This window comes from Candoia aspera, chromosome 1, assembly GCF_035149785.1.
Source record: "Candoia aspera isolate rCanAsp1 chromosome 1, rCanAsp1.hap2, whole genome shotgun sequence".
Classification (NCBI taxonomy): domain Eukaryota; kingdom Metazoa; phylum Chordata; class Lepidosauria; order Squamata; family Boidae; genus Candoia; species Candoia aspera.
In genome coordinates, this window is record NC_086153.1 from 254229793 (window position 1) to 254244396 (window position 14604).

General features: G+C 35.6%; 1 protein-coding gene across 1 annotated transcript in view; it reads right to left on the reverse strand.

The window, feature by feature from the left end:
- ELP4 (elongator acetyltransferase complex subunit 4) overlaps positions 1–14604 on the reverse strand; it is a 151886-nt gene that overhangs the window by 79170 nt on the left and 58112 nt on the right. Inside the window, exons 10-11 of the mRNA XM_063317991.1 lie at positions 5798–5906; positions 599–705 (exon numbers count right to left, since the gene is read on the reverse strand). Of these exons, the coding sequence (XP_063174061.1) occupies positions 599–705; positions 5798–5906 (216 nt within the window). The remainder of the gene's footprint in view (positions 1–598; positions 706–5797; positions 5907–14604) is intronic.

Genomic DNA, 14604 nt, shown 5'->3' on the forward strand with positions numbered 1-14604 from the left:
TTTAAAGCCTGCAAAGACTACTGATGATGATTCCTTCACTTCCAAAGCAACTTTTGTTTTCAGCCTCTGGATCTGCTTGGTTAATAAATACATCAACCCTAATTGCCTAATAGTTGTCTGCTCTTTAGCAAGACTAAAATATAATCATCTTTTGCATTATTGCCTTCAGCATAGAGGGACTGTCTGCATGGAAGGTCAGGGGAAAAAAGTTTAAATTTGGTAGAAAATTTACTTCAGGACATTAATGTAAATGATCCTGTATTTAAAATGACATGGAAGAGTTAAGGGTGATTCCAGTAATGCAAAGGAAATTGTTTCTGAATAATGAGAAAGACATTTATCCCCACGCCATGCTCAATTTTAGGCAGTACTGCACATTAAAATCCTAACTGGAGTAATAACATCTAGGCACTTTCCCACTTAACAACACAACTAAGAGCAAATCATTAACATTTAATTAAATATGCTTCTGACATCTTTAGAAATATGTATGCCATACTTCATTACTGCAGGTTGTGGCCTATTTTTTAAACATTCATGGTTAAACATTTAATACATTCTATCTTTTGAAAAGTACTGCATATAGATACAGTCTTACCTCAATAACGAATAGCTTCCTTTTCAGTCTAAAAGCAAGGTCCTTCGTGTCTGATACATCACAGATCAAGCTGTTAAGCCGAGGAATCTGGCGTATGTGAATCAAACCTTGTGAAAAGGAAAAGTAATCAAGGAAAATATTAAGAAAACGATGATATCCAGATGCCCAAATTAAAGTCTTATATAAAAAAATCCAGTATATTTACACACACTGATCCTCCCCCTTTTAAACTGGAGCTTACGACCAGGAGCAATGAAGCAAGCGATACGATTATACAAAAGTAATCAAGCAGAATAAAATAAACAGAAATCCTTGTGTGAGGAAAACTAATTGCACTTTGGTACAAAGGTACAGATGTAAAGAGGGATCTTAATACTTGTCAAAACTACAGCTGGTTTGTGTGTGATTTTCTCTTTTATTTACAGTAAGCAAATATGGCTATCACCTTGCATGCTGCCCACGGCACCACTGAGTGATCTTTATTTTATTAAATGCACCAGTAAGCAGTCAGCAAAGCAAAGCTCATAGGTTACTGATAACCAGTGAAGCTATAATGAAAAGTATTTTGTTTTTACCATGGTAACTATTTTTTAAAACTTTTGTGAAAACCAGAATAGTAGAATGTGCCGTTGGATAAATTTTAACCATGGTATAAATACAATGCACATTAATTTCTGCATGCAAGACATCCATTGAGTATGTTGGAATTTTATAACAATACTAGGCACACTGCAAGCTCTGCATTATGTCAGTTGAATCTCAAGCTGATTTCTTTTGACAAGGACGCCGTACGGATTCTAGGCCGCTTAATATAGACTTTCAATACCTAGTTTTTTTCCACAACAGAAAATGCTAAAATATTTTATGAGAGACAACAGTAAAGCTTATATTAGTTATAACTTATTGTTAAATCTAAAGAATAAAGATGAAAAATATTTGCAATTCAAATGGTGTTTTATCAAGCAGTTCTAGATTAAAATGCACAATCTTTGCAACTATGAACTCTTTAAAGTTATAGTAAGCTTGACAGTTTTAGAGAGAATAAATATACCTTAATATAAAAAAGCAGAACATCATTGAACAAATATTACAAATTTTCTAAATAATGTGGAAAATGCAATAATTTGTATTTTTCTTAAATGTAATTGACTGCATTTTTGTAAAATATCATGCAAATTTAATATATAGGTTTAAATATATCTGGCTTGATTTGGTATTTATTATGTCTTAAGACCAAATAAAACCAAGAAAATAGCCTATTGTTTTCACTTGAATAACCATTTTAACTGGACTGGGCCTATTACTTGAAAGTAGGTCATAATTCTTTCAGTAAAAATAACAGTACCAATATGAATGTACTCTTGTATACGTGAACACCGCTAGTATGCAGCTAGGTCACTTACTCATTTTCTGGGTAACTGTGACTCTCATAAAAGTTATGTTTCATTTAAAAAAAAATGCTTGCACTTTAGATTGGGAGCTAATGGAGAAAGAAAGCATAAACATAGAAAGCATTAACGAAAGATACAATTGTCTTATTTATGCATTTTAAAAATGTCTTCAGGATCACAATTACTATATTTAGAATTGGGATGTGAGAACAACAGATATGATTAACATAAAATATATTTTTCAGTGTCATGAACTTCCAATATTCCTATTTACTAAAGGTTATCTGTATTCTCTGATATTTCTCACCAATGAATCAATGTCCAGATTTTGTTTTTGAAGAAATCAGGACTCAACTTTTGTTGAACCTGTTCAGTATATTATTAAATATGCTTAAGTTTAAATAGTAAAATTGTAAGACAATTTGAATAACAAATTGTACTTCAGAAGTCAATATGAAAATAGATGGGAACTGTATATTCCTGAAGGCCTTGTTCAATGGGGTGTGCACACTAAAACAGATATTGGCTCTGAAACGCTTCAGAAGTGTTTCAATTTTGGGATTTCCGGGGAAGAAATGGCGGACTGAAGACAGCTCCGTGAAAAGTGGAGCCGACTGATTAGATTGGCTCCTCTGACTCTCTCTGGAGAAAGAGAGAACATGAGATTGCCCATGTTGCACTCCATATGGTTGCTCCTCACAAGGAGACTTCAAGGCAGCAGTCTCCAGAGAGTGGGTGAACTGGGAGATGAGGGACTCTGCCATTCTTGCTACAGTTGCAGTTAAGAGTCTTCAAAGGACACTAAATTCGCACTTCCTTTACTAACCACCTTCAAAAATTGCCTATTAACTGCTTTAAAGAAGTCAGACACCTTCAAAATGACAAGGCTGGAAGCACTGGGTGAGTGCCTTCAATTCTTAATATAAGAAAATGAAACTTATCTTTATAAGCTTTAAGAATTCAAAATAAACAGCAAAAAGCAAGACAAGGTTTTGGCTATAGAAAGTTTTAAACAAATTAAGGGCTTAGAAAATGTTGGAATATTTAATTTTGAATATTAAGACTTTGCAATTAATTTAAAAGAATAAATGAATTTTTGTGGGAAAGAAAAGTTATTTTCGATATTGGAGACATATCAAGATAAGCATAATGGCATTCAGAGATACTGTTGAGGAATGGCAATGGGACTTCGAATCAACAATGTCAGCTATGCTATGTGTTTTTATGAATACTCTGTTCCAAGAAGAAGCTGTTACACAGAAGATGCTATTACAGAAAAAGATCTGGAACAAAACTTATCTGACATGATTATGGAGAACAACGTGAACAAGAATTTATCACTGGATATAAAAAAAAATTGGATGAGGCTCTACAAATTAAGAAGAAAATAAAAATGCCAATTCAAGAGAGTAATTGGAATAATTTCTTCCTGCTGAACTTACTAAAGAGACTTGTTAAGGTTTTGAAGAAATTCGAGACAAGGGATAATGATCATTCAAAGGATTAAAGAGCAAGATTGTTTTATGTAAAAGGGAGAAACATAAAGTTGGCTTATTTAATCAGGGTTAAAATGGGATATGTTGTTATTTTGGGAGGTTCTTTCTGGACTTGCTGACATCTGGAAAATTCGATGTGTATTGGTTTTGTTTACAGTAAAGAGTTGAGATACAGAATGAAGAGTTTTATATTATGTTAACTAATGTGATTAGGGACGCGGTGGCGCTGCGGGTTAAACCGCTGAGCTGTCGATCGGAAGGTCGGCGGTTCGAAACCGCGCAGCGGGGTGAGCTCCCGTTGTTAATCCCAGCTCCTGCTCACCTAGCAGTTCGAAAACATGCAAATGTGAGTAGATCAATAGGTACCGCTTCGGCGGGAAGGTAACGGCGTTCCGAGTCGTCATGCTGGCCACATGACCCGGAAGTGTCTATGACAACGCCGGCTCCAAGGCTTAGAAACGGAGATGAGCACCGCCCCCTAGAGTCGGATTCGACTGGACTTTACGTCAAGGGAAACCTTTACCTTTACCTTAATGTGATTATTCTGGGGCTTTGTTTGGACTTTTTGCTGACACTTGGATTGGAAAAGACACTCTTTATTGGATTTGCCTATAGTTAAGAGTTGAGTTATGGGATGAAAAGTTATATGTCTATTAACTAGGAAGAGGTGAAGAGATAGTAAAACTGTTTATACTTGTGATGAGGGTGGGAAGTCACTTTCTTAATTTTTTTTCTCTTTCTTGTACTTTTTTTTCTCTTTCTTGTACTTTTTCGTGTATACAATCTTTTATTAATGTAGTTAAAACTTTTAATAAAATATTATTAAATAATATTATTAATAAAGAAGTGTTTCAATTTTGTTCAGTGAAATGCTGGAGGCATAAGTATCTTATTCATAATTGTACAAGATAAATAATAAAGCCACACATGCAAAACAAATAAAAATTAATGGTAAAATCTTCCCTCTTTATGAGAGTAATATAGAAATATACATTTTACAGAATATTAAATATGCAGTACCATGGACCTCTGCAAGTGAAAAACAGGCATGTCTTTTCAGTGGTTTATTCATTTTGTATCTTATTTAAGGGACATTTCAAAAGGTTGTCTTCCTCTATATGATAAAGTAGAACCTAAACTGAAGTGAAACATGATCATCTATACATCCAAATGGATTTTCTCTTATAAAGTACAATAACACTTTGGCTTTCTTACAATATTTATTGAGGATTCATATTTGCACCCCAATCTTTGGATTAGATGTTTCCATAAAACTAAAGTAATTTCAATGGCAGAACATCAATTACTAGGGCTAAATCATAAAACAGACCAACACTGTGGTATGATGTAACAGATATTTCCTCAGAATTATTAGAGGCAATAAAAATTTGTAAACATCAAAATAATTTAAATAGGGAGAATGATTATCAACTGCCATCTACATCACAGTTACTGATTAGTTGGAGACATTCTGCTCCACTGAACATAGGCAGTATATAAGGACATAACATCTGTTGCCAAATTCAGTTTCGGATCTGATCTGAAGTGCAGCTAGCAAAAGTTAGCCCATATTCATTGTCTCCTGCAACATTACTTGAAAGTAGTTTCATCAATAAATAGCAATGTGAAAACCTTCACTCTGTCTTTTAAAAGTTATCTAAAACTGGTTCTAAGTATATTCACAAATATTTGTACAAATAGCCCAGATTTTTTAAAAATAGACTTTCAATTATAAACCATTAAACTAGTTGAATGGCTAAATGCTTATAGCAAAGATACATTTATATTTATCTTTGTACTTCTGATACTGAAAAATGTGACTTAAAATCAAGTGAAATTACTTGTAATGATCAGAAATAAAACTTCCCCTTTGTGCTTTATCATTCATCTGCCTGCTCAGTGAAATATATAACTGTTCTGCATGTACTCTATTTAGAACTTGGCAGATCAAAATATTGATTTCATGACAATTTTAGCTCACTGGTCAGATGATTGCCAAACCTTCCCTGCATGCGAATTCCCCAAAGGCTGTCTCTTGAGCTGTACATCTGATTGAGCCATGCCTTGGTAATATAGCTTGACAACAATGTAAGGAGTTGCCATATTTCTTTAGCAGATTTAATGCACCTTAGTGAAAAATTGTCTAATGTTTAGTTTGCAAGGCGAACCATTTAAGAGGTTAATTCAAAAAAGAAATCAAATCCCACTTTAGGGCAGATTTGATATTCTTCCAATTGGAGAGTAAGTACCCTTGAAACACTTTAGGAAGATTTTTTTTGGGGGGGGGGAGTATTGCTAGGGATAGAACTCACCATGATAATCCTTATATAATGGATTGGTTTCTCTCTCAGAGCCAATAAACGATTCAAGATCAACTACTGTATCAGACAAGTTGGTAACACGTTCCACAATTGCTTTATTCTGTAAGACATGGAAACAAAGTACACAACTTACATGATGAAAAGATAATTAAGGTTCAAAAAGTAGACCTGTTTTTTGTCTATGACAAACTGAAACAAAATAGGTAATTAATACCAATAAGTCATTGAAAATATGAGTGATAAACTAGATTGGATAGGTTTGGTCTTCCCCACCCCCAGTATGAAACGTAACATTTTCTCATTCAAAAGTTTCTATTTAATTTTGAGGTATATTTTATGTATACATACAATTTTCTTAATGTACTGATTTCAACTGGATACTTGATGTGGGCATTTACAATATGGAAAGCAACGTGCCTTATTTATTGATTTGATTTGATTTGAACATTGCCCAACTCCAAAGCAACATCACAGTATTCAGACAAAATACAATAAGGTAATAAAAATACAGTAAGGGAAATAACAGACAGGAATTAACAAATGGCAATCTGGACAACTCTCATCAAAACATATACAACATACATAAAACACCTCTAACAAGGGGATTCCATCCACCCTATGCCAAAGCCTGGGAGAAAAGCCAGATCTTTAAAATCTTCTGGAATGTTATCATGGTGAGAGCTGTCTAGATCTCAGGGAGGATCTCATTCAAGAAGGCTGCCACTGTGACAGAGAAACTGCTTCCTGTGTCCCAAAAGATGACACTGTTTGATTGGGGGGACCCAGAGCACACCCACTCTGTTGGCAATTACTAGCCTGGCATAAACCACAGGAGGCAGCTGGTCCGTCAAATAACCAGGCCCCATGCAGTGTGGGGATGCATAAAAAGAAAGTGCAAAAAAAAAAAAAAAAAGAACAAAACAGGTACATTTTCAGTGAAAGAGATGACACAATAACAAGACCCATTTAAAAAATGAGGAAATTAGGCTATTTGGTAGAAGAATGATGAATCTAGTCATATCCCTTACTGGTACAGGATGCAAAATAAAGAATGCCAAACTTTTCTTGGGATCCAATTAACTGGAAAATAAACAATGCAAACAAAACGCATATAATGTATATGAAAATCCTTACTTATAGTCATAAAATTGCTTAATAATGACTAAGTTTCTATACCTATGTAAAGCTTTCCAAAACTTGGAAGCAAAGTTCTAAACAAGTAACTGTTAATATTATTCATTAATGTATTATATCTTCACTCTCTTTTGTCTTCTCTGTTTCTTTACCATTTTATGAGTTAGAAGCCACTTTCCTATTCCTTTATTCCCAGGATTGTAGGGATTAAGTGGGGAGACAGTAACCTGAGCTAAACTGGAGGTTTAAATTAGAGTCACTTTTTCCCCCTTTTAAAAAAATAACTGCACAGTTGGGGTGGATACTTCTTTTCATATTCTTTTTTTTTCCAGCTTAGATCCAGTTCCCAAACTGTAAGCTGCAGGGCCCCAGGAACAAACGCAGAGAAGTGCCGCAAGGTTCCTACTTAATAAGAGGAACCATTAATGAGTTCACTGCAGTGTCTCAGGGCACCATGGCACAGAGTTTGGGCACCGCTAGGGGCACCATGAATCCAGAAAGTTTGGGAACCTCTGACTTAGATTGACTTCCGACTTCTAACAGCAAGAATACACAGCAATTTCCATAATCAATCCTTTACTCTATATCAAACTAAAATCAATTATTTCTGTAAATCATTCCATTAGCACATTATAAAAATCACTAGATACAATTGCTCCCTCCCCTTATATTAAATATATATATATATATATATATATATATATATATAAACCTCCTAATCAACTTCCCCCCAAAGACATTTATTTAATTATTTCCTTTCTACCACTATTCTATACATTTCTGTCCACTATAATAAAGATCAAACTAAAAAAACATATAGTCTGCTCTTATAATTAATACTACAATTATAACAATCTTAATCATATTAAACCCAAATCCAAGCATTTATTATTATACCTTATTAATCTTAATCCAAATCATTAAAAAGGAGTGAAGTCAAAGAAGCCCTAAAAGCAATCCAGATAAACCTTCTTAAACCCTTACCCCACTTCAAAGTAAACCAAAGCATTTACATATCTCCACAGTACACACAAAGCATTTTTTCATAAAGAAATCAAACAGCCCAACTGCCGCTCTTAAAAACTCTGACTTCTCAGCAGAAAACTCAAATTTACCACTCACAAGCATAATAATTATGTGGGTTTTGAAAATGAAATACTTTATTCTTTCCAGCCAAGACTCAAAATTCCATTATTACTTTGCTGTACGTTTGTGTCAAGTGAAGAGATATGTGTCAAGTGAAGAGAGCCAGTTTGGTCTAGTGGTTAAGGCTCCAGGCTAGAAACCAGGAGACCGTGAGTTCTAGTCCCGCCTTAGGCATGAATGAGGGCTGGGTGACCTTGGGCTAGTCACTCTCTCTCAGCCCAACTCACCTCACAGGGTTGTTGTTGTGGAGAAAATAGGAGGAGGAAGGAGTATTAGGTATGTTCCCCGCCTTGAGTTATTTGTAAAAATAATAAAGGCGGGATTAAAAAATAAAAAAAAAACAATTTCACTTATGGTTTGCAATTTGATCTGTCCTTTCAATTTCTTCAGCTCGACATTCCAGTCGTCATCTGGCATTTCAACAGAAGCTTCAATCTCGCTGTCAGAAGAAACATTTCTATTGTTGTCAAGCTCTTCAATTTCTTCCACGACATCCCCAGCCAGATGACACATTTTAGAACTGATGTTTTCTTGCATAATAACTTGACAAGAATCAAAAAGAATCTGTTTAAGGTCTCGATGAAAGTCTGAGAAAGTCTGCCTGAAGTCTAAGGCAGTAGATTATAGTGCCCCCTAGGTACTTAATTAGCGAAAGCAGGAGATAATAGAATAATCAGAATGTGTTTACACAAGTGAAAGTATGGTAACAAGCAGATCCCAGAGAAAGTAGCAGCAGAAAGCTGAAGGTGCAAAACAGCAGATTCAATGTGTAGGAAAATATTAAAATCTTCAAATTTAGTGCAGAAATTATAGCAGGGAGACAATTATTTACTCACAATCCTGCTTAGTATTTGGATAGGAAAACAAGCCAAAACGTTAAAAATTTAAAAAAAATCCCAAAAATAACAATAAGCACCAAGAGAGATTGCTTCTCCTTGCTATAGAAAGCCTCTCTTAGGATACATAAACTTAAAAAATATATAAATTGGGTGATTTAGAAATGGGGTGGCCAGTCTTAATGTCCCTTTAAGGCTACAGCGTGGCTTGGAAATGGTGACATCCCAACCTCCCGGAGTCTCTTACCAGATTAGTGCAAACGCTGTTTGCAATCCTCTGGCTGCAAGACGCCATTCTGGAGGATAGATGGGATGATTCCTAGTACTTTCTTTGTCCAGGAAAACACTCCACAGCATCAGGAAAAGCCTGCCTGAGCCCCTCAAAAAGTTGCATTGTCAGTTCTGTCCATGAAGCCCGTGGGCACAGCTGTTCAGTCTGCCATGTCCCCACCGGAAGTCTCTACGTTAGTATTTTTTTAAGGGCTATCGACAAAGTCTTTCATCAAAAGGTTCTGAATAAACTTATACACATTAGATGAGATTTGAAAATGGAAAAAGAAAGAAACAGGAAGAGAAAAGGTGAGCAGGGAAGAATGTTTGAAAAATCCTAATGAAAAAGAATGTCTCCATATGCTCAATTCGTTTTCCTCTGATACCAACTTTTTTTCTCTGTCCTACTTGAGTAGGATGGTCAATTTCCTAGAGAACAATATTTAAATAGTAATAAAAAGTGGAGGCAAAGAGAAAGTGGAGAGGGTCTGAGAGAAAGAAAAAGGAGAATGAGATTAAAATATATAAATTGAGGTGGGGGGATGTATGAAAACAAAAATATGGATACACATGAATGGTGTGGTTTTAGTCCTGTATTGCTAACATCTGGCACTGGAAGGCTAATCAAAAGGGAATATAAACCTCAAGGTGAGGTTTTGTTAGTTTATATCTAAACCTTGGAAGAAAAGTGCTCCCTTTGAAGTAAAACAGGTAAGACCAGTATTAAATTTACACTAGTAGAAACATTAAAATTATAGATTGTTGGAAACTGGTATCATAATTTTGGAATCTATAACCTATTTTGAACAGTCTGAATGGGAGGATAAGATAGAAGTAATGTTTCATCCATTACAATTGTAATTTATATTTTAAATGTAGTTATTTATTAGGCATGATGACTTTCAGATATAACTGGACACTTGCTATTTCAAATATAGTATATTCATCATTAAGTAAATACATGATATTGGAATAGACTAAGCATGCATATACAATCACCAGGAAAGTAATTATCCAACAGACTGTCCACCTGATTTCTGTGATCAAGAGAAAGCTTAAAATATTTAATTTTACAATCAGTTTAATCCTTTATTGAATATAAAATTATAGTTTATCATCAGGAACAGGCCGACAAAACACAGACCAGATGGGAAACTGGTGGGAAAAAAGATGAAATAGGTTGGAAATCAATTGGAATTTGACAAAAGACATGACTACTCCCTCTGCTGGCAAGGCCCTCATCAGCTTAAATATTTAAGTAGTGACTAGTTTTCTTTAATTATTTATGAAGCAATCAATAAATAATGCAAACTGTTCCTTTTTCAGTCTGTTGCTAGGTGTTTTCACATTTCTGAACTTATTTTCAGTGGAAGAATTTTTAAGAATGAAAAACGATGAAACATTTTTATATAGCTTCTTATATCTTAAGCTGCACAAAAGGGTGTATGCTAAGTTTTAAAATAAGATGAAATTTTAAAAATGATATATAAGGTTAAAAGCCAAAAGGCCACTACAGTGCATGTGACACAATTAGGTTTTAAAGCACATTCTCTAAAAATCCACCAGAGTCACAAAGAAAACAGTGTACACAGGGCTGGGGGGAAGGGAGGAGATTTGAAACATATGCTAACAGAAAGATTAATATAGAAAAGAACATTATAAAGCTAATAATTATTTGCCTTACATAACAAGTTGATATGTTCAAACAAAATTATTTAATGAATATCTACTACAGGATTCTGAACTCTGCATAAGCTCCCAAAACAGAAGGGACCAGGTTTTTCACCCACTGTTTTCGTCTGAATCCTGGCTGAAAACAGCTATTCCAGCTTCCAGCTTTCCAGAAGGCTCCATCCCGGGGCTCCTTGCCTGCCATTTGGTTTAATCTCTCAGGACTTTCTTATAGTGGCTCTGCTGTGCTGAACTGGCACTTGCTTGAAGAAATGAGTTATTATTAAACTTGTAGGTCAATTGTGGCACTAACAACTCTTTGGAGCCTTTCAGCCAGAGTATACAATTTGATGGTCTAATTAAATATTAATTCTAAGTGTTACATTTTGTGGCTAAGAGCTTTTATTTTCCATCATCAGTCTGGAACAGAAAGAGGTTACAAGCTAATTTACCCTCCCCCCTTTTAAAGCTTAACTATATAGGACACAAAAACACCATTAAAGATGCAGCATTCCCTCATATTGCATTTCTTGTGTAATTAAGAGAACTGATCTAAAATAGAGCTAGTAATTAGGTAGTTAGAAAAAAAGCAAATAAAAGATTATGTAAAGTTGTAAAAAGAAGTACATTATAACATGTGTTTAATTTAAGATTGAGCTAATTCCATTTAAAAGACATACCACTTTCTGATGGCTTTCAAAGGTCACCTCACTTACAAATCCTTGAAATCCAAAAGTTTTAAAAATCTTTTCAAATAATCAAATCCACATATAATCAAATCCTAATTGGGCTCTTTTAAAGTTTTGCACTCTCCTTTTCTCCGTATTGTCCGAATGATCTCAAAACATGTTTTTCCTACCTTCTGCCTAAGTAAAATTAATCTTCATGCGTGAGCTACCTAGCTCAACAGCCAAAACATTCCATATGCCCAAACGGATGAGAACTAATCATACTGTGACAAAATATCTAACAATTTAATTAATATTACAATGTTCATCCTTGTTATGCCTTGCACAAATATAACAAATACTCTAACAATTCTCTTATATCTTATTTCAAGCTACATATTTATAATGAATCTAAGAATCATACGAGTTGGAATATGCCCAATGATTCATCTATTCAAATCTTCTGTCCTAAAAAAGATGCTGCATGCTCTAAAGCAGCTTCCCAAATATTATATTTAAAGGAAGACTTTAATCCCTGTTTCTATTGTTGGATAAGAATTTAGAGAAGTTTCTTAACACTTAGTCTAATCCAAGTCTAATTTTGTATAGATAAATTATGTCTTATTTTATCATTTACAGCTAGAACTAATAATTACTTGTCTTCCTCCTTATGAAAATCTGTCAAGAATTTGAAAATTATCAAATCTTTCTTTTCAATCTTTTTTCCTAAGTCACAGCTCACAATTTGCCATTCCTTATGTTGGTTCTTCTAAGATTTTTAAAAAATCTCTCTCTCTTTCAACATTTTCTTTTTAACATTCCTTCTATTTAAACATAAATATAAATAAAAATACACAAAAATTAGACTTGAAAATATTTTATTCTTTAACATAGATTTGTAACACGTTGCTATATGTTGCCTAATTCCATTTTCTTATGAAACAGGTTCAACAAATAAGCTACGAATTTTATATGATCAGTGCAGAACTAAACAATATAGAACATGATGCAAGATATACATTTCAAATACATTATTGTTAAACATCTTGCCAATTGCTGTGAATATCAAGAGCCTGCCACTCATGCATACTTGTGCTTTCCTGCCCCTTTTTTTTCTTCACTGTGCTTTCGTAAGCCACAGAAAAAGCCTCTCCTTAAAGGACTGAGATGTTACAACGGGAAGCAGGAATTGTAGAAACAGCTTACACTAGCAAAGAAAGTTTCCACAAGTGCTAAGTGCCTCTGACTTCCTCCTTCCAATTTCAGAACTTTCCTTAGAGTCCACAACCCCCAGGAGATGAACCTCTTTCATTTATTCAATCTCTAGCTCCAGATCCATTACTGTATACAGTCAGGACCAGAAATATTGGAACAAGGATAACTGTTTTGGCATTTGGCCTCTGTACACCACCACATTGAAGTTGAAAGGAAACACACCCAGATGGGAGTGAAGTCAGGACTTTCAGCTGTCATTCAAGGGATTTGACAAAAGTGGGCCACTAACCATTCAGGAAGTACAGCCAGTGGCATACATAACCCTCCCCCCCATCATTGTGGCTCATAAGTAATGGAACAAACCAACATCATTACAAGCATAAGGATTGCCTTTAGTACCTGGATGAAAATCCTTTGCAGTCAATGACTGCCTGAAGTCTGGAACCCATGGACATGACCAAATGCTGCGTTCCCTCCCTCGAGATGCTTTGCCAGGCCTTTCCTGCATCTGCCTTCAGCTGCTGCTGGTTTGTGGGTCTTTCTGCCTTCAGTCTTGTCTTCAGTAAGTGAAAAGCATGCTCTATTGGGTTGAGATCAGGCGACTGACTTGGCCATTGAAGAACATCCCACTTCTTTGCCTTGAGAAACTCTTGGGTAGCTTTTGCTGTATGTTTTAGGTCATTATCCATCTGCAATATGAAGCGGTGTCCTATCAGTTTGGCAGCATTTGGCTGAATCTGAGCAGAGAGTGTATAGCCCTATACACTTCAGAATTCATCCTGCTACTTTTATCAGCAGTCAGGTCATCAATAAACACCAGTGACCTGGTTCCACTGGCAGCCATACATGCCCATGTCATAACACTGCCTCCACCGTGCTTGACAGATGATGTGGTATGCTTTGGATCGTGAGCTGTTCGTTTCCTTCTCCATACTTTCCTCTTCCCATCACTCTCGTGTAAGTTAATCTTGGTTTCATCAGTGCAAAGTGTCTTAATGAAGAACTGGGCAGGCTTTTTTAGGTGTCTGCTGGGAAAGTCTAATCTGGCCTTTCTGTTCTTGAGCATTACCAGTGGTTTGCACCTCGTTGTGAAGCCTCTGTATTTACATTCATAAAGCTGTCTCTTGACTGTAGATATTGACAATGACATGCCTACCTCCTCAAGAGTGTTCTTGACCTGGCTAGATGTTGTGAAAGGGTTCCTCTTCACCATGAGCAGAATTCTGTGGTCATCCACTTTAGTTGTCTTCTGTGGTCTTCCAGGCCTTTTGTTGTTGCTGAGCTTGCCAGTTAATTCCTTCTTTTTCAGGATGTTCCAAACTGTTGTATTGGCCACTCCGAATGTTTTTGCTATCTCTCTTATGGGTTTATTTTGTTTTCTCAGCCTAATGATGGCCTCCTTCACTCACATGGACACCTCTTTGGACTTCATGTTGAGAGCAAATGTAACACTCGGAACCATCTCCAGGCCTTTTATCTGCTTGATTGGTCATGGGATATCCAGGGAACAGACCACACCTGGCCATGCAGCTGCTTCTCAGCCATCCGTTCCATTACTTATGAGCCACCAACGATGGGCGTGTCTGTATGCCACTGGTTGTACTTCCTGAATGGTTAGTGCCCCACTTTTGTCAACCCCCTTGAATTACAGCTGAAAGTCCTGATTTTGCTCCCAACTGAGTGTGTTTCCTTTCAATTCAATGTGGTGGTGTACAGAGACAAAATGCCAAAACAGTTATCCTTGTTCTAATATTTCTGGTCCTGACTGTATTTTCCTTAAGGGTATGTTTAGCAGAGCTCAACATCAGGAGAAAGTATTAATTAATAGACAGATGCTACTCTGTTGAAAGGGACACCA